We start from the raw sequence: 19,976 nt of genomic DNA on the forward strand, positions 1-19,976 counted from the left end.
AGACAAAATGACAGGCAAATATAAAAACTGCTAATGAGAAGAGCTCATACATTAAAACATGGCTACTGTGTTAGGAGAATTACAAACAAAAATGAAAGAACTCAAGCAAAACATGAGCTGCCACTAGTTAATTATTCACTGCTAAACATCCTATGGACATGGACTGCTTATTAAACTGATTTGGGGAGAATAGAGGTTATACACTGTGGTAGGAATTGGCTCCCATGAGCTCACTGGGAGTGGCACTATTAGGAGGTTTGGTTTTGCTGGAATTCTTATGGCATTGTTGGTGGAAGTGTGTCACTGTGTGGGTGGGCTTTGAGGTCTCATATATGTTCAAGCCACATCCAGTGTCTCAGTTCACTTCCTGTCACCTGCCAATCAAGATGTAGGACTCTCAGCTCCAGAACCATGTCTCCCTATGATGATGATGGACTAAACCTCTGAAACTGCAAGGCACTCCATTAAATGTTTCCCTTTATAAGAGTTATCATGGTCATGTCTATTCACAGCAGTAGAAACCCTAACTAAGACATATGCCCACACATCTGTATCAATGGATGTGATCAGTAGGGGTTCACATCATCTCCAGACTCTGGACAGATTCTGATGCATTTCAGGTTCAGGGTAAGCAGGCTCATCTTCACATGCTGTTTCTGACTTTCCCTGGGAAAACACAAAATAAACATCCATTCATGTTAGGCAGGGCATCAACAATGGACTAAAGTCCAACTTGATGAACAAATGAGATTACTAGGATTACTTAAATATGCCTGAGTAATGAGAGACTTACATGAGCATGGACAACTCAAAGGCAGATGTGCCACTGGCAAGCCCACACCAGCATGGGGGAAGCCTCACAAAAGCTACAGCCCCAGATTTCTTTGAGTAACCTGCAGCCAGTTCATCAGATCAGTGTCTTCCAGACATCTCAACTACTCAGACTCTTCTCCTTAGTGTTTGATACTGCCTATATCACCTCAGAGAGAAAGGGACCTGGTAAATCTTGTAAGTTTCAGGGACTCTCTGACACTTGTGAATTTACTTCCTGAGTACTGATGAGCCTCCCTCCAGGATAGAAATGTTTCAGTTCAGAGGATATTGATATGAAATACTCCAACCTTCCTACAGCTCTTACATTCTTTCAAGCCACCTCTTCCAGAACATTCCCTGAGGTTTAGATGGATGACATAGATGTCTGATTATTTCCTCCATCTGTGATTGAGTATTGGATCAGAATGTCACAATGGTCACTTAGTCTCAGGAGTTCAGGTGGTTATGAGGCTTTGTGGTCCACCACTGTAAAGAGGAAGTTTCCTCCCATGGCGGATTGTAGTTGACAGAAGCAGTGACCTATGGGCATAAGCACAAACATGCAGGAGACAGTTTGATAAGGTCACAGCCACTCAACAAAACAATAGCAGTGTTTGCCCACTGAGGCCTGGGACTCCTCACCCACAGGCTTTCCCCTGGCTTACAGCAGCAGACACAAATTCCTTCCTGTGAAGTAGGCCTAAAATCCAATCATAAAGTTGTTGGTTGTAGTCACAGTGTCATGCCACCATGGCACTAGCAGGTATCTTGCCTGGCCCAGAGCCAAGCAGCCAGCATGGAGTCTCTGGGCACTATCCAGCCTCATCACAGTTTTACTTCTTTGTGTCCTGCAAGCAAAGCATGTGTCATCTTCAGCAATTGGGTTTTGCCATCTAGTTCTGGTGTGGACATCACAGCAGTGACAACAGTCTTTATTGTTTGGGGCCTCTGGGACCTCCCTGACCATAGCTCAGGTACTGCACATTTATCCAGCATGTTAACTCTTACAAGGTGTGCCTTTTAATTTGGATGACTTAATTTTTATGTTAGTTGTACTTCTGGGTTCTTTTAAATATTTGTTAAGAATTTCAATGGTGAGCACTATATAAAGAAATCTTTTAACAGTGTAGACTGGATCCCTAAAGACTTACCATCATCCATTCCAAACAAATGCATTTGAGCTCAGGCAATCAAGGTGATACTATAAAAGTCTTTCACAGTCAACAGTAATGAAAAGACCTCATTGATTTCGTCAGTTGTTCCATCAGAAGAGCCATGATGGGTAGAGCAGCATGGATGCCAGCAATTACTTCATTTAACTCATTAAGTCAGTATGATTCCCCAGGCACTATTTGGCTGTACAGGTTGTTGAAGGACTTCAAGCTGGGAGAATAATCTATACATTTCCTAAGTACTTGATGGTTGCTGTGGGCAAGGTGTTTCCTCCCCTCCTGAGCAATGCAGTGCTCACTGCTTTTGAGGGCAATATGCAAACAGCCTCCATCTGGTCATGAGACCTTCTGGCTCCTGGGCACATCTGGTAATAGTGATGAGAAATACTGTGTATATGTTCATCATTGTTTACCTGTCCCTGCTTTGATTCTGAGCTATCCAGAGTAAAAACATCACAAGAGTGCCACAGTTAAGGCACTCTTGAGCAACATAACCTTGAGGCCCCTTGGTTCAGTTGAATCTCAAATACAACAGTTGTCTGGCACTGGTCACTGATGGATATTAATATGTGGTGCTTGTAACGGAGCTATTTCTGAAGCATATGCAATCTATTGAGGAACACCAGAGAGGAATGAGGTTTTTTAATTTTACAAGGAGCCTACTCCAGTATGCCTGAGTACTCATGTGTCAAACCCAAAGCAAAAGAGGAGAGCTTATGCACTTATTGCACAAGATGATAAAAGCATCAGGGAATAACGTGTTACAGAAATGATACGCCTCTGTAGTGAGGAGGAACCACTTTACATTAGAGATTAACTAAGGAAAAGCTCTTTAATAGCGTTTGTCTGGCTGGACTAAAGCCCAAGAAGAGTTGGACATGAACAAAAGAATTTCCTAGCGTACATATACTTTAGGATTATGTCTTCTACAAGCACTGTCTTCCTTAAATCTGTTTTGGTTCCTGGTCCTAGATCATACTTCAATCTAAACAGAGACAGGAGACTGCAAGTCTGGCCACCTAGCCAGACAGGAGATGTACACAGCACGGATCTTATATATTGCTAGAATTATTTTAAGCATACCAGTGTTGTTCTTCAAAAAAACTTTTCTTTTTTGGAATAGTTGTTACCAAGTGTCATCTTGTCTACCTGGAAGAATTATGGTGTTCTGATAAGAGGATAGGAGACTTAATGACCGTTGTGACCCCATTTTGCCCCCCAGTGCTGCTCTTTAGATGTATGTCTTTGGGAATGATCATCAGGGTCTAACGGCTGTCAACTCTGCTACATGGACATTCATGTCCTAGCATCCTAAATTTCCCTTACTCCTAACAGGTCTATTTAGCACACTAATCTTTGGTGTATTGTGCGGGGCAGTTTTCCCTTAGCTAAATTCTGCTTGTATGACTTATTGTCTCCTAAGCATGTCTGTTAGTATGTTCTTTCTACCATAAGTTTAATTACTTTGAGTTCCTTCCTTCCTTCCTTCCTTCCTTCCTTCCTTCCTTCCTTCCTTCCTTCCTTCCTTCTTTCTTTCTTTCTTTCTTTCTTTCTTTCTTTCTTTCTTTCTTTCTTTCTGGTGTTTCAAGACAGGGTTTCTCTCTGTGTCGCCCTATCTATCCTAGAACTCACTGTAAACCAGGCCAGCCTTGAAGAACTCAAAACTCAGAGATCTGCCTGCATCTGCTTCCTGAGTGCTGGGATTAAAGTCTGTGCCATGACTGCCAGGAAAGTTTCTTTTTCATCAAAAGTACAAAAATAAGAAGAATTCTGTGACCTTCACCATATAGAAAATACTGTTGTTGGCTGCCAGCACAGGGAACAGTATCCAGAAAGCATTAAAAAGGTATTTGTGCTGTTTTGAGCAGGCTCATCAGCAGGGAGAAGTGAGCCAGTAAATGTCTGGTCTCCTTGTAATCTTTGGACCTCAGTATTCGGCCATTGCAAATGACTCCTGTGTAAGGAGACACCACAGGACAGCTAACTCTTTTGGATATGAAGAGAGAAGATGTACATGACCCCTGCCTTAAGCTCTTGGCCCTTCCTCCTTTCCAGTCTTCTGATTCTTTTGATGATTCGAAGATGAAAAGTTCTCTGCTAAGTGCTCCCCTGCATTCCTAAGTTTCTGCATTAGCCCAGGGATTTGTACAGCTTAAAAGTAAAGGGGTTTTGGAGGCAATCTAACCTCATTTCCTGTAGCCTTGGTGATTTCTAACACGTTAGACCAAGAGTTGATAATTTTCATCAGGAAGAATACATGTAGAATACGAGCCTATTCCCTACAAGATACTTAGGGATTTTAAACAAGCCATCTTGTCTTACAGACTTATGTATCCATGTATGATGGGATTGTTGAGAGGGATAGTTGAAACAGAGGAACTCATCCCCAGGACTGTGGCAAGCTGGCCAGGTGCAGCAGTTTGATTGTAATGAGCTCCCTAATCTCATAGGGAGTGGCACTATTAAGAGGTGTGGCTTTGTTGGAGTGGGTATGGCCTTGTTGGAGGGAGTGTGTCACTGTGGGGATGGTCTTTGAGGTTTCTTATGCTCAGGATACCACCTAGTGTCTCAGTCTACTTCCTGTTGTCTTCTGATAGATATGTAGCTAGCACCATGTCTGTCTGCAAGTTGCATGTTCCAAGCCATGATGATAATGGGCTGGACCTCTAAATTGTAAGCCTCCACCTCAATTAAATGTTTTCCTTTATAAGAGTTGTCATAATTATAGTATCTCCTCACAGCAATAGGACTTGGTGGCATGAAGAGACTGTGTCTCCATCTGACCTCGGAGAGATGTTAATAGAAATGCTGTCCTTTGACAATGCTTGCAGAGAATGTCAACAGGCTCTACACTCAGTTTAAACAGCAAAAGGCACCTGGGAAGGTAACATGGAGCCTGCAGTGACTCTGGGTCTCTAAGCTGCTTCCACTAACTGAGAGAGGATGTTTGCATTCTTGGGACTCATTGCGTTATGCCTGTGGTCTGCCCTTGTGCTGCAGGATATTTGTACACTGTGGGAAGACATGCCATGTCATTGTGATTGGTTTAATAAGAAAGCTGAACAGCCAATAGCTAGGCAGGAGAGGTTAGGTGGGACTTCCAGGCAGAGAGAGAAAATGAGGGGATGAATCTCAGCATGTGATTTTCATCAGTGAGACAGGGAGGGAGTAGAACATATGGAATGGAGGAGAGGTAAAGAGCCACATGGCAAAAAGTAGATCAATAGAAAGAGGTTAATTTAGGTTAAAAGAGCTAGTTCTGAACAAGCCTAAGCTAAGGCCATTCATATTAATAATAAGTCTTTGTGTCATTTTTGGGGGGGCTGGTGGTCCAAAGAAAGTCAATGAGAAAGCTTGCCACACTCTGTTTCTGCCCTATCAAGCCTGGATACATTTGCTCTTGTTCCTTCTTTCATTTATAAAGACACAGATGGTACTACTTCCTACGTTCACTAGCTGTCTGTATTCAATATGAAAAATTACTGTCAGCTGAACTTAGCAACATCAGCCATGTGGTCCTCTCTTTAGAGTCATGGAGGACATATGTTATCGGTAAGATAAAGGTATCATGGGATCTTCCTTGGTGGTTAAAGAAAGCTGCTTTAAGAAAAACAAGGCCATGCCTGAGGCCAGGCATGAGGCAGGGGAGTCCCTGCAAGAAGGTCTAGAGAGGACATTGAGTGAAGCTGTGAAAGTGAAGCCTGGAATGTGTGTGAGACCCTAAGATGTTGTGCCCAAACCATGGATACCTGCCAAGGAGTGCTGCATACAGGGAGTGGAACCAACCCAAGAGAGAGGAGTGTCCTGCAGTTAACAAAGCTGGAAGGGTGGAGTCGTCTGACCCCTTTGCCATCAGTTACAGTATTTGGAGTTTTCCCTGCTGGGTTTTGGTCCTGCTTTTCTCCTCTTTGGAATGGTAATGTATGTTCTGTGCCATTTTATGGTGGAAGTATGATTTGCTTTGTGATTTTATAGGGGATTAGTAAAGAGATTGCCTGGAGTCTCAGAAGACACTTTGGTGGCTGAAAGACCATGGGGATTTTTGAAGTTGGACTAAACGCATCTTGCATTATGCCATCCACATGCCTATAGGGGGTGGGGAGTGGAATGTGGTGGTTTGAATCAGAATGGTCCCCATGGGCTCATATATCTGAATACTTGAGAAGTTGGTGGAACTGTTTGGGAAGGATTATGAGGTGTAGCCTTGCTGGAGGAGATGTGTCACTGGCAACTGGTTTTGTAGTTTCAAAAGCCCACAGCATTCTCAGTTAACTCTTTGTCTGTGGTTGTTTCAAGATGAGCTCTAAGCTACTGTGGCAGCACCATGCCTGCCTGGCTGCTGCCATGTTCCCTGCCATGACGGTCATGAACTCACCCTCTGGAACTGTAAGCCCCAATAAGCTATTTCTATAAGTCTCTTTACAGTAATAGAAATGCAATCACGTCAATACTCCTTCAATAAAAGGGGAGATAGAGAAGGCCATTGGAACTTCACCTGAGTGTCCAGTCACTCTTCCCAGCTACTTACATGCAATTAGGCTCTAATTCATGTGACCTCAAGATATTCTAGAGAAACTAGGGGATACAAGGTTTTTACCTTACAACGGGAAGGGGTGTGTGTGTTATAAAGAGGCTGCTATATATACTGGGTAAAACCTCACCCACCCAAAAAGATAGTGCTTAACACCTCCTTATTGTTTTACAACAAATGGTAGATTTGTTAATGTTCTTATTGCTGTTATATCTCATGATATGATATTTACTTTTTTTTGTTGTTGCTGCTGTTTGCTTTGAAGACAAGGTTTCTCTGTGTCATAGCTCTGGTTGTCCTGGAACTCACTCTGTAGATCACACCAAGTGCTAGCCTTGAACTCACAGAGATCTACCTGCCTCTGCCTCCCAAGTGCTGGATTAAAGGTATGCAACAACCACATGGATGCATTATTTTTAATAAAGAGAAATTTGTATATAAAGGTCAAGATGGCTAGATATAATTACAGATGTTTAGCTCTCTGAGTATTCCCCTACTTTTGGTTTTTGTTTACAAAAATGTTACCCCATTGAAGGTCATCATTATCTCTTAAGCTCTTGCTGAAATGTGAGCATTTTCCCCTCTCAGGATCTGTAAGACCCTGAGAAGGAGAGGAGGTTAAAAAGCTGTAAGATTCCAAGCAGAGAAAGTTTGTTTAAAACCTCAACAAAAATGTTATTTAGCAAAATAAACAAAAATAAATAATAAATTTGTGTATATATATATATATATATATATATATATATATATATATATATATATATAACTCATTCTCTCATACCTATATAGCTGGCCTCAAACTCACAGAGCTCCATCTGCCTCTGACTCCCAGGTGCTAGGATTCAAGGTGTGTACCACCATACCTAGCTTTTTTTTTTTTTTAAAGCTCTCTCTATTCTCTCACTGTGCCTATCTTGCAACTCATGTTGTAGACCAGGCTGACCTCAAACTCCCAGATCCACCTGCCTCTGCCTCCCAAATGCTGGGAGTAAAGGCAAGTGCCACCTCACTGGCTTGAGGTAAGTTTTTGAAAACAAGAGAATTTGGGATAGAGATGGATTTGGTGTGATAAAACAATTTTGTCCTAAAAAAGAATGCTAACAGAGGAAAACAAAACCATTAACTAAGGAGGACATTGAAAAATTATGGACAGAAAGTGAACCTTGGCAAAGAGCTTGCAGTAATTTTTTGGGAGAAATTAACAGCAAATATCCCAAAAGTGATAGAATTGATCTTATAAAGAGAGCTGATTGGATCTTGCCTCGAATTGTACGGCAAAAACCCGTATCTGGAGTTCGTACATTTTATACAGATGCCAACAAAGAAGGAAAGGCAGGTTACAAATCAGAAAATTTAAGTAAAGTGGTTCAAAGTCCGTATAATTCAGTTCAAAAATCAGAATTGTATGCTATTCTGTTGGTATTAATGGATTTTTCAGAACCTCTCAACATAGTAACTGACTCTCAGTATGCTGAAAGAGTGGTGTTACATATTGAGACTGCAGAATTTATCCCTGATGCTTCAGAATTAACTTCACTATTTATTCAATTACAAGATACAATCAGGAAAAGGAATCATCCTTTATATATAACTCACATTCGATCCCATACTGGTCTGCCAGGCCCTCTAGCACAAGGCAATGATGAGATTGATAAATTATTGATAGGAAATGTGCTGGAGGCCTCAGAATTTCATAAAAAACATCACGTCAATAGTAAAGGTTTAAAAAAGGATTTTTCCATAACCTGGCAACCAGCCAAAGAAATAGTAAAGAAATGTCCTACTTGTTCCTTTTACAATCAGACACCATTACCAGCAGGATGTAACCCAAAGGGTACTCAGAGAAATGAAATCTGGCAGATGGACGTGTTTCACTTTGCAGAATTTGGAAAATTGAAATATGTACACCACATCATCGATACTTATTCAGGATTTCAATGGGCAACTGCTTTGAGTTCTGAAAAAGCTGATTCTGTAATCACTCATTTGCTAGAAGTTATGGCCATCATGGGTATACCTGCACAAATCAAAACTGACAATGCTCCATCATATGTCTCTGTTAAAATGAAACAGTTTTTTGCTTATTACAATATAAAGCATATTACAGGCATACCACATAATCCTATAGGTCAAGCAGTTATAGAAAGATCAAACAGAACTCTAAAGGATATGCTAAATAAACAGAAAGGGGTAACAAAAACCCCCAGAAATAGACTGCATAATGCTCTTCTAACTTTGAATTTTCTGAATGCCAATGAGAAAGGAACAACAGCTGCAGAGAGACACTGGATAATAGAAAAAACTACAGAATTAAATCAGCCTATATACTTTAAGGATGTGCTGACATCAGAATGGAAACCAGGGTATGTATTACATTGGGGACGATGTTTTGCTTTTGTTTCTACAGGAGAAGATAAGCTGTGGGTACCATCAAAATTGATAAAGGTTCAATTTGAACAAGAGAGACCTCTTAATTAGAGGAGATGATAGTTCATCAACCATCATGAACACCAAACAGCAGGACTGAGTAAGTTCCCAAAGGTTACAGCAGATGGATCCCACAGATGATATACATTTGAGGATTAAGACCTGTAGTTTCCTAATGTTATGATGATCCAGCCACAGTAACAAAAACCAATTTTAAAATGTATGTCAAATCAAGCTAATCACTATGTCTTTGCTAACTTTGTTAAGCTTTACCCATATAAAAAAAACCAAGTCATAACAAAAGTTATGGTAAAGATTAGTTGCACACTTTTTTATTATTATAAATGTCTCCTCATGAGAGCAATCTGAATACTTCTTATGCTAATGTGACTTTAAAAGCAGACATACTTGGACCCACTTACTCCCAATCAACAACATTTTGTGTTAAATTGGCTATAGATAGCATGAACAAAACCTTTTGTGTTCAGGAGGGACAATCTGTCCATCATCTACTTTAAAACACCTGGCTGAATTGTCAGCAAACTGTGATGACTATGTTAATGTCACCAGGTAAATGACAGCTGAATAGAGACAGATGGTTGACAACTCCCTTGTACAGTGTGAACATGAGTGACAGCTAACATCATGAGGAACATGGTTTTCAGCGTGACAACTCTTTCATTTCCAGGCATATATGACAATGTCACTACACAGGGTGATTTAGTTACGATATTTAACCCAGCCTCACCCATTTGGTTTTTGGTGTGGGCTCATTGCTTATGTACTGTATGTACTAACTACATACTAAACTGTAGAAAGAAATATATCTTTACTTTCAGATAAAGCTTTGCCTTCTGGATGAGCCTGTTTATTTAATCGACCAGACTTTCGGGCACTGTTAGCCAGTCTTGGGATATTGTTCTACAAGCAGAATTCCTGCACCCTTGCCATTTCTGGATAACACACCCAGAGCTGCTGGAAGTTTGCGATCGATGGGCCATAACAAATGCAGTTACTAAGGATGAGGCAAACCTCAGGCACAGCCTCTGTTCTGCTTCCAGCACTGGGATTGACACTGCCTTCAGTGTGACATCTCCCAACTAGTTTGTATCTTCAGCAAAACTGCCAGTGCCATGGCTACTGTCTTTGGAGAATTCAGTGCAAAAATGAAGGAACTTTGAACAGCTTTTACAAAACCTGAGCTGCCGTTAAGTATTTACTGCTAAAAGATACAGTCTCCTGGCATGTGTTCTTCAATATTGCAGGTGATTCTCACTTGGTCCCACAACAGTTGGATCAACTTTTGAGAGATCAATAAAATAATGACCTTCTCTTGGTGGAGCTGGCTTCAGGGAGCACAAGCAGCTATTATAGCTTTGGTTTAATCTAACCTGTGTTTTCAATGCTTCATGAACTCCACATATTATCTCACTCATCAATATAAACTTTATATTGTTCTTAATGAGTTCACAGAGAAAGGGTAACATGTAGACTGAATATAATAAGACTTTTCTGCTTGTTTGCTCCCCTGGGATGAAGGGGTCTGCCTGCCTTAGGCAGGATTCCCTCACCCCCATTAGCAATGCAGCTTAGAGCATTCAAGGGCATTAAGCAAACAGCTCTCATTTGACTAAGAGACTGAGCACATCTGGTGACAGTGATGGGAAATTATCTGTGTTTTTCATTGCTTCTCTGTCCCTGCTTTGAACTCCGAGCTATCTAGAATAAAAGCATCACAGAATGTCAGCAAAGGGACTGTTGAGCAGAACCAGGAAACTTTGAGTTTCCTGGTTCTGTTTAATCTTGAATTGCATGGGCACTGGGCACTTGCAGGTCTCAACAGAGGAGGAACATGAATATTAGAATAGCTTCGACTACAATATAAATATCAAAACAGTGGGGCTTTAGATAGATACCTTCATTAAAAATAACCACTAAGAATTTTTTTTTTTTTTTCTGAGACAGGGTTTCTCTATATATCCCTGTGTGTCCTGGTACTCATTTGTTGACCAGGCTGGCCTGGAACTCAGCAATCCACCTGCTTCTGCCTCTCGAGTGCTGGGGTTAAAGCCATGCACCACCACCACTGGTGGAATTATTTTTGGGTTGGGGAGGCTGAAATTGCCCAATGACACATTCTAAATTTGGTGCAATTTCTTGCATGGCTGCTTATATCTACAAATAATTGAATACCATGCATAAATGTTCAATGAAAACAAAAAAATGTCATGTAGGAAACTTAAAAAATGTATGTAGTGTGTGTGTTTGCCAGTGTGTGTTATATGCATGCCCATACTACGATGTACATGTGGAGGAGTAGTTCTCTCCTTATACCACATGGGTCCTGAGGATTGAATTCAGGTGGTCTGCCTTGGTAGCAAATGCCTTAACCCCATTGGGCATCACTGGCCTAGAGACAAGCAACACAAACTTTGTAAGTAAACTTTAACTGAGTACATGCCCAGCTACATAAATGCTATCACTTCACATGCATTTTCTTTATTTTTCATTTTGATTTATGTAATGTGTCCACAGGTGTGACAGCATGCATGTATGCATGTATAGATTAAAACGCAGCTTTTGTGATTTGCTTAATCTGTCACATGGGTCCAGGGAATTAACTTATGTGGTCAATCTTCACAGCAAGCACCTTACCTGATGAGTTAACTCAATGGCCCTGTTTCTTTAAGTGATTTGATGTTTGCCAATATATAAGTATAGCTAAATGCCTATTCTAAAATCTTTATATTTATAGAATAACAAATATGAATCCTGATACATTCATGTACATATGAAGCATATTTTTCTACATCATAAACCTGCACTCTATCACTTTTGTTGTTTTGTGCTGACAGACAAGTAACAGATTAGACACATTTGTTAGAACCCAGACCAGACACTGCATCGGTCATTCCCATATAGAGCTGTATTTTTCTCCATTCTCATAGCTGATTCTACATACAGGACCCAGGCTATGGTCTCCAAGCTATGGAAACTATCAGTGATACAACCAGTATGGTGCATAAACATTTACTAAAAGGGCCTCTCATCTCACCAATTCTAAATTCACACATCCATGTCCTGGAATGCAAGACCCCTACCATCACCACCACTACCACCTGAGAATCAGAGGCTCCTCATAACCACTTAGCATAGAATTCTGAGTCACAGTCCTCTGCTCTGATGCTCAGACTAACTTTAGAGCCCTACACTGCATTGAATTTGTGCACCAGCACTCAAACAGGGTAAGATAGAAAGCATGCAGCCCTGTATGAACAGGGTAAATTTTATGTGGTACATTTACTCTCACATCTGTATATACTCTGTGTATAATCTCATAGTTTGAGGTCTGAATTCTTCTTCTGGGTGTTTTCTGGTTTTTATTTAGTGAATCCCCCATCTGTATGAGTTTTTAATGACTGTGACAATGTTTTATGATAGAAAACCTCCTCACAGTCATTAAATTCATAGGATTACTAGCCTCTTTGTATATCTTGAAGTGAACCGAGGCTTCACTAATTATACAACCTTTCTTACAGCCCTTAAATTCATATGACATTTCACATGTATGAGTTGCTTATGCAGAAAGGAGCTACTTGGGTAGAAATCCTTCCTATATTTGTACAGCCCTGGTATGTCGCACTGGTATGTGGTCCCTAGAGTTAAGACCTGACTTGTGGAAGAACATTTTAAACACTCTTGATGTCCATCAGTCTCACCAGCATATTCTCTAATTTCAAGTGAAGACTAGCAGTATATAGCAGGTTTCATGCATTACCTGGAGTTTCCCATATGAGTCACTCATGTAGAGAGAGGCCAGAGAGAGAGAGAAAACCAATGTTTCATACATTCTTTATGTTCCCAGAGTTTGTCTACCTGAGTTCAGTGAGGTGCGCAGGGGACTGATTTAAACTACAAACTTTCCCTATATACTCTTAGGGGTTCTCACTTGAATGAAATCTGATTTTGAGAGAGAAGTGACTCCCATGGAGAAGCTTTTCTACATTGTTTACATTAATAAGGATCCTTACCTGTATGAGTTGCCTGATGCCGACTGAGTTTTGACTTGCTGTAGAAGGCTTTCCAGCACTCTTTACATTCATAAGGCTTCTCACCTGTGTGAGTTCGCTGATGTAAAGTGAGGTTTGACTTGTTGTAGAAAGCATTCTTGCACACTTTACATTCATAGGGCTTCTCACCGGTATGAATTCTCTGGTGTGCAGTAAGGTTTGATTTCTGCCAGAAAGCTTTCTTGCATTCGCCACATTCATAGGGCTTCTCACCTGAATGGGTTCTCTGATGTCGAGTGAGGTGGGACTTGTAGAAGAAGGCTTTCCTGCATTCTTTACATCCATAGGGCTTCTCTCCTGTATGAGTTCTCTGGTGTAAAGTTAGAAGCCACTTGCGGCGGAAGGCTTTCTTACATTCTTCACATCCGTAGGGCTTCTCTCCCGTGTGGATTCTCTGGTGTTGGATGAGATGGCACTTGTGGTGGAATGCTTTCGGGCATTCTTCACATCCGTAGGGCTTCTCTCCCGTGTGAGTTTTCTGGTGTCGAAAGAGGTGTGACTTGTGGTAGAAACCCTTCCTGCATTCTTTGCACTCATAGGGCTTCTCTTTAGTTTGAGTTCTCCGCTGTTCTGTGAGCACTGACTTATCGTGGGAAACATCACAACAGTCCCCACATTCATAGTGTTTCCCACGTGTGTGACTCCTCTTGTGCTGTGGCCTGTGGCAGTGTGTTTTGACACATGAATCTGTTTTTTCCCCTTGCTGGGTTTTCCGTTGAACCTTTAGTTGTGCCTTAAGAAAGAATATTTTTTTTTTATTCATTGTACACATTGTCCTAACATGGCTTCCTTGTGTTTTGGGATGTGTGATTTTTTTCACATGAAAGCTCATGAACAGTATAGTTATAGATTTTTATTTGCTGACTTTTCATCTGATGTGTTTCATCCTAAATGAACTGTGTCTTGGGCAATAAGTGCTATTTAACAATGGATATGAAATTTTCCCTGAGATAACTAGAGGTCTCTTGAATATGACATTCCTTTATTAAATATTACCTTTGTACAGAAAGATATTCCTAGTGGAAGATTCTGAATACAGCAGGATGCTCTTTTACTCTTGTTATAGAGACTAAGATATATCGAATATGGGAGGAGTTTCTCAGTTACATCATCGGGTTCTTCTCCAGCCTGAATGGTATAGGGCTCAGTATAGAGAAGCAGTGCGTTCTGACCTGAGAGAAACTAAAAGGAAACCTCCCAAACAGTTCCACTCTTCTTGTTCAGATGAAAAGCTGTCTGAGTCCACATTAAAAATTGTACTTACAGCCGGGCGGTGGTGGTGTACGCCTTTAATCCCAGCACTTGGGAGGCAGAGCCAGGCAGATCTAAGTTCGAGGCCAGCCTGGGCTACCAAGTGAGTTCCAGGAAAGGTGCAAAGCTACACAGAGAAACCCTGTCTCAAAAAAAAAAAAATTATACTTACCTCAGCCATCTTTTTACTTGATATATTGCTGCTTGTGGTTTTCACTTCACACCACTGTCTCTCTTTGTTTTCTTGGATGGTCTCAGCTGGGACACACACTTTTTGAACATCTAAAATAACATGAAAAATATCGTCCACACATAACCATATTGTTTATTAATGTAAACATACAGTGCCTTAGTTTCCTCATGTAAATTTTATGGCAATGTTGGCTAGGACAATTTATTCTTCCATTTGTCTGTTTTGAGACAGGGTCTTTCTGTGTAGCCCTGGCTGTCCTGGAACTCCTGGAACTCACAGAGATCTGACTGCCTCTGCCTCTCAAGTGCTGGGCTTAAAGGTGTGCACTACCACCGCCTGGCTGACAATTTATTCTTAAATTAATTAGTGTAACTGGCTGGGGAGATGGCTTAGTGGCTTAATAAAGTGCTGGTCATGTATGCATGAGAGCTGGAGTTCAGATTCTATAATCCAGGTGGGCTGGATTACATGTTGGTAACTCTCGGCTCAGAAAGCAGAGACAAGAGAACCCTAGGGGGAGCTGGCAAGAGACTTTAATGGATAAATTGGAAGAGCAATTAAGGATATTCTGGGTATCAAACTCAGGCTTCCACAGCGAGACTTGTTGAACCCTACATATCTCCAGTGCCTCAAGTATTTTCCTCAGTGCTTCTGCACTTTCTGTTCCCATATCTGTTCATGTGAAAAAGAAAAACGAACAACAACCCTCTGCATAGGAACTGTCAGTGTCCATGGCCTCCTAATGTGTGATGATTCATTTTTGGGTTCCTAGAGTAGGAGATATCTGCTTTTAGAATTCAAGAGATGTGGTTATATGCAACCAATTTCTTCTCCAAGGCCAGTCTGCTATTATAGAGAAAAGCATGCTGCTTGATTCAGTGGTCAGAACCACTGTGCTGAGAAATGCTAGTCTCTGCAAATTTTAGGTCTATCTATAGTTGTAGACCCCAAACATGGCATTACAGGTGGTTATGAGCCACCTGATGTGGGTGCTGGGAACCAACTGACTTTGGTTCTCCTACCTTCAAAAGGAGAGCTCACCAATGAAACTAGCCTTTCCAGGTTTTCTTTTTTGATTTTTTGTTGTTATTATTGTTGTTGTTCAATTTTATTTTTAGTTTCCCTCTCTCAGTCTGTCTATCTCTATCTCTGTCTCTCTGTCTCTGTCTCTGTCTCTCTCTCTGTGTGTGTGTCTGTGTGTGTGTGTATGTGTGGCATGGAGGAGTCAAAAGAGGTCAGAAGACATCTGACCCCAAACATGGCATTACAGGTGGTTATGAGCCACCTGATGTGGGTGCTGGGAATCGAATTCAGGCTCCCTAGAAGAGGAGTACATGTTCTGAACCACCAGCCATTTCTGCATCCCATTTCCCTGTCCTGTCACCTGTTTTATGATCCCTTGTGCTCCTCCTTTCCTGTGAATACATCTCTTCTCCTTTACTCTGACTCTAATCATTGACTCATAGCATGGGTAATCTTCAGATTTTTCATCTTATTCTTGAGACTCTGTTCCTCTCTCTCTTCATTTTCTTATAACTATGATCAAGTCTTTTTAACTGACAATTTCCAAATAGTACCACAAGTCTCATCACAATCACTATCAAGTGTTTATAACTTACTTTTAGTTTTTTAAATAACTTTATTTATCTTAGGAGAGTGTGGGCACATGCATGTCATAGTGTGGGAGCTCACAAAGGTTTCCTAGTGAGATCTGAGCTTGCTTTACATAGCAGGGCTGCATTAGGGAATGGCTAGACCATGTGCATGGTCACCAGGTATCTGGAATGGTCTGCACTTGGCTCTGCTGGGGGGAGGTCTTTTGCTCCACTCATTGACATTCTTTTAAAAAGCCCCTTAGTAGACACAGAAGGGGCTGATGGGTTCAGACCCAGGCCCTCATGAAGCTATCTAGTGTTTTCTGTCTCTCTATATACTTCTATCTATAAATTCCTCATTTCTCCCTGCTCAGGAATACTCTGGGGGAGTAAGAGGGAGCTGATCTCCCTCAAATGTGCCAGAAACAGGGAACAGGGACTTGGTGAAAGCTTGGGGAGAAAGCCCCATGGGAACCAGTTGGACCTGTCTGGTTTTGTAGTAAAAGTGAAGGTGGGGGATTTTATTCTTGGGAGGAAAAACTAGAGGCTGAAAGGTGCCCGGGTAAGGCTGCAGCATAGAAATATTTCTCTATTAAGGTTACTTTCTTTCTCTCTCTTAACTTCTATCTCTAAAAATTAAGGAATACAGTGTGAGAAAAATTTTGAATAAGAATAGGATTTCCTTAGTGTTAAAATGGGCATAAAAATGGTAAGCAAGTCTTCAAAGAGTCACTTGAGGAAAGATTAGAAAATAGAGGGTGAAGGTGGAACTGCAACAGCTGCACCCTTTTAGAAAGGAGGGAACTATTTCTGACTATATCCAACTTTGTTCAGACAGAGGGCCATCGTACAATCAAGGGATGGTCCTGGCTGCAGCATTACAAGGAAAAGCAGTCAAGGATGTTCTGTACCAGCAAAGACATTCTGATTCCAGGCAAAAGAGAGTTGCTGGGCCCCCAGGAAGTTGTTTTGGGTGTGGTCAGATGGGACACCATGTTAGGAGATGTTCTGGCAAGAGAAACAGTGTAAGAGTGGATAGAGAATCTGGGATATGCCTGAGATGTAAAGGAAGAAATAAAGGTCTACCAAGGATGGATACCCAGGAGAATCCATTTCAGGGAAATGTGTGAAGGGGCTCTCCCCAGGCCCTGACAAAATAGACCTTTGGGGTAACTCTGCTGTCAATATTCTAGCAAAGAATACATTCATGACCTCTAGATCAACCCCAGATAGTGCTGAATTAGATCCCAGCTCTTCCATTTATGCAGTTTTGACCCTGAAAGGGGGATGCAGGCACTCCCTACAGGTATTTATGGACCTTTGCCACAGGGCTCTGTAGGGTTGATACTGGGAAGAAGTAGTAGTACCATTCAGAGAATCTTTGTTGCTCCTGGAGTAATTGATGCTGATTATGTGAGAGAAATAACAGTGACTCATCTAAGGGAATTTCAGTAATAAAGACAGGTCAGAGACTTGCACAGTTAATTTTACTTCCTCAGATACAAACAAAAAATCAGTCAAAAGAGATAAGAGAGGAGAAGCTGGATTCAGTTCCGCAGATGCCTATTGGCTACAAGCCATAGGTCTACAACATCCAGAACTCAGTTCAATTAAAATGGAAAAAGTTTCTTGGGCCCTATAGATACAGGTGCAGATTCATCTGTTATAACCTCTAGTCAGGGGCTTCTGTGTGGAAAAAATGGAAGCTATCACACAGCTGCAAGGGATTGGTCAAACTCAGTGTCCTGAGCAGAGCAGCAATGAACTCTCTTGGAGAGATGAGGAAGGTCATGAAGGAACTTTTCGGCCATACATTTTCCCTCATTTGCCTGTAAATTTGTGGGGCTGAGATGTTAAGAACTGTATGGGAGTATACTTATATAGTCTCAGTGCAGCTGTCTCTAAACAAGAAGCTGTCTCTGATCAAGAGTTAATAGAAAGGTCATCCTGACCCCCTGAAGAAAAAGCTAATAGGGATGGGTCAGAACATTTGAAGGAAGGGTCATTGAGCAGCCTGTACTCCATGCAGATCCTATAACTTGGAAATCCCGATCGACCTGTGTGGATAGATCAATGGCCCCTAACACAAGAAAAAATACAAGCTGTCCAGCAGTTAGACAGGAGCAGTTAGATGGTGGTCATATCGAAACTTCTAATTATCCTTGGAATTCTATTTTCCTGATTAAAAAGAAGTCAGGAAAATGGGGATTATTACAGGATTTAAAGAGTATTAATAAAACCATACAACCAATGGGAGCTTTGCAGCCTGAATTGCCTATCCCTGCTGCTATACCAAAAAGTACTTATAAAATTATTTTGGATTTGAAGGATTGTTTTTATACCATTCCTTTAGCCCCTCAAGACTGTCAAGGATTTGCATTTAGTGTTCCCTCAGTTAACTTTAAAGAGCCCATGAAAAATTCCATTGGAAGATTTTGCCCCAGGGAATAGTCAATAGCCCGACATTGTGTCAGAAATTTGTGGCTCAAGCTATCCAAAAAGTTAGAGAGCAATTTCAGCAGGTTTATATTATTCATCATATGGATGATATTTTGTTTGCACATAAAGATGAGGAAGTTTTGCTTGATGCCTTTGGACGGCTTCAGCACTATCTTACTTATGCAGGGTTATCGCTTCAGAGAAAGTTCAAAGACAGACACCTATTCAGTATCTAGGGCATGTATTATACTCTAAGGAAATAAAGCCTCAAAAAAGAAAATACAAAAGGATAGGTTAAAAACTTTAAATAATTCAAAAACTATTAGGGAACATTCAATAGTTTCGACCTTATTTAAAATTATTTACTGGTGATTTGGAACCTTTAAGTGATATTTTAAAAGGAGATAGTGATCCTAATTTGCCCAGACAGTCAACTGAAAAAGGTAGACAAATTCTTTTGCAAGTTGAAAAGGCTATTCATAATCAGCAAGTACGTTATATTAACTAGGCCCTACTTTGGCACGCATATATTTTACCCACTAGACATACTCCTATAGCAATATTATGATAAAACAATCCTCTTTTATGGTTACATCTTTCTGTTTCACCAGCCAAGGCATTAAATTCTTACTATGAATCTGTAGCTTGTTTGGTACAGAAAAGCAGAGTCAAATCTAGACATTATGTTGGTAAAGAACCAAATGTAATCAATGTTCCTTTCACAAAACAGCAAGTTGATTGGCTTCTTCAAAATAGTGATTCTTGGGCAATTGCCTTTTCTCAGTTTTTAGGTCACACTGATAATCAGTTTCCAGCTGATAAATTGTTACAATTCAATCAATTGCATTTATTTGTACTTCCTAAGATTGTTATGAAAGATCCCATAAAAGTTGTTGTGATAATTTTTACTAATGGTTCTTCTAATGGAAGAGCTGCTTATGTTATCAATGAAAAAAGTTACATAGAGCAAACAACCCCAGCTCCTGCACAGATAGTGGAATTATGGGTAGCAAACATGGTTTTTTCAGTTTCTTACAGACAGTTCATTCAATTTATATGCTGATAGTCAATATATTTATAGAGCTCTTCAAGTTATAGAAACTGTTCTATGTATTGGGACTAGCAACAGTAAAGTTAAAAAAAATGCTGTTTCAACAAATTCAAGACGCTATTCACCAAAGAAAGTTACGATGCTTTGTGGGTCATATTAGAGCTTATTCTAATCTACCTGGTCCTTTAGCTGAGGGTAAGGCAACAGCTGACAAATTAACTCGGATGGTCACCTTATCCCAAGTAGAATTGGCTCAACAGTCACATGCTTTATACCATCAAAACAGCAAAAGTCTAAGAAAACGATTCAATCTTACCAGAGAAGGTGCTGGACAAACAGTCAAACAATGTAGAGTATGTCCAAAATATTTTCCTGTCCCTCACTTAGGGGTAAACCCTCAAGGTCTTCGTCCTAATCATCTATGGCAAATGGAT

General features: G+C 40.7%; 2 protein-coding genes across 3 annotated transcripts in view; both read right to left on the bottom strand.

Annotated features, from left to right (window-relative positions):
* The window catches only part of LOC119088113 (transmembrane protein 184C-like), a 22,124-nt gene extending 21,538 nt beyond the window's left edge, over positions 1-586 (bottom strand). Inside the window, exon 1 of the mRNA XM_037206467.1 lies at positions 582-586. Within this exon, the coding sequence (XP_037062362.1) occupies positions 582-586 (5 nt within the window). The remainder of the gene's footprint in view (positions 1-581) is intronic.
* The window catches only part of LOC114688989 (zinc finger protein 717-like), a 44,424-nt gene continuing 24,922 nt past the window's right edge, over positions 475-19,976 (bottom strand). Inside the window, exons 4-7 of one of the 2 annotated variants that reach the window (XM_037206062.1) lie at positions 14,437-14,546; positions 12,975-13,746; positions 1,139-1,353; positions 475-666 (exon numbers count right to left, since the gene is read on the bottom strand). In XM_037206062.1, the coding sequence (XP_037061957.1) occupies positions 1,277-1,353; positions 12,975-13,746; positions 14,437-14,546 (959 nt within the window). In that variant the 3' untranslated portion in view covers positions 475-666; positions 1,139-1,276. The remainder of the gene's footprint in view (positions 667-1,138; positions 1,354-12,974; positions 13,747-14,436; positions 14,547-19,976) is intronic. The other variant, XM_028863444.2, reaches the window with a different exon arrangement.

Source organism: Peromyscus leucopus, chromosome 5 (assembly GCF_004664715.2).
Source record: "Peromyscus leucopus breed LL Stock chromosome 5, UCI_PerLeu_2.1, whole genome shotgun sequence".
Taxonomy (NCBI): domain Eukaryota; kingdom Metazoa; phylum Chordata; class Mammalia; order Rodentia; family Cricetidae; genus Peromyscus; species Peromyscus leucopus.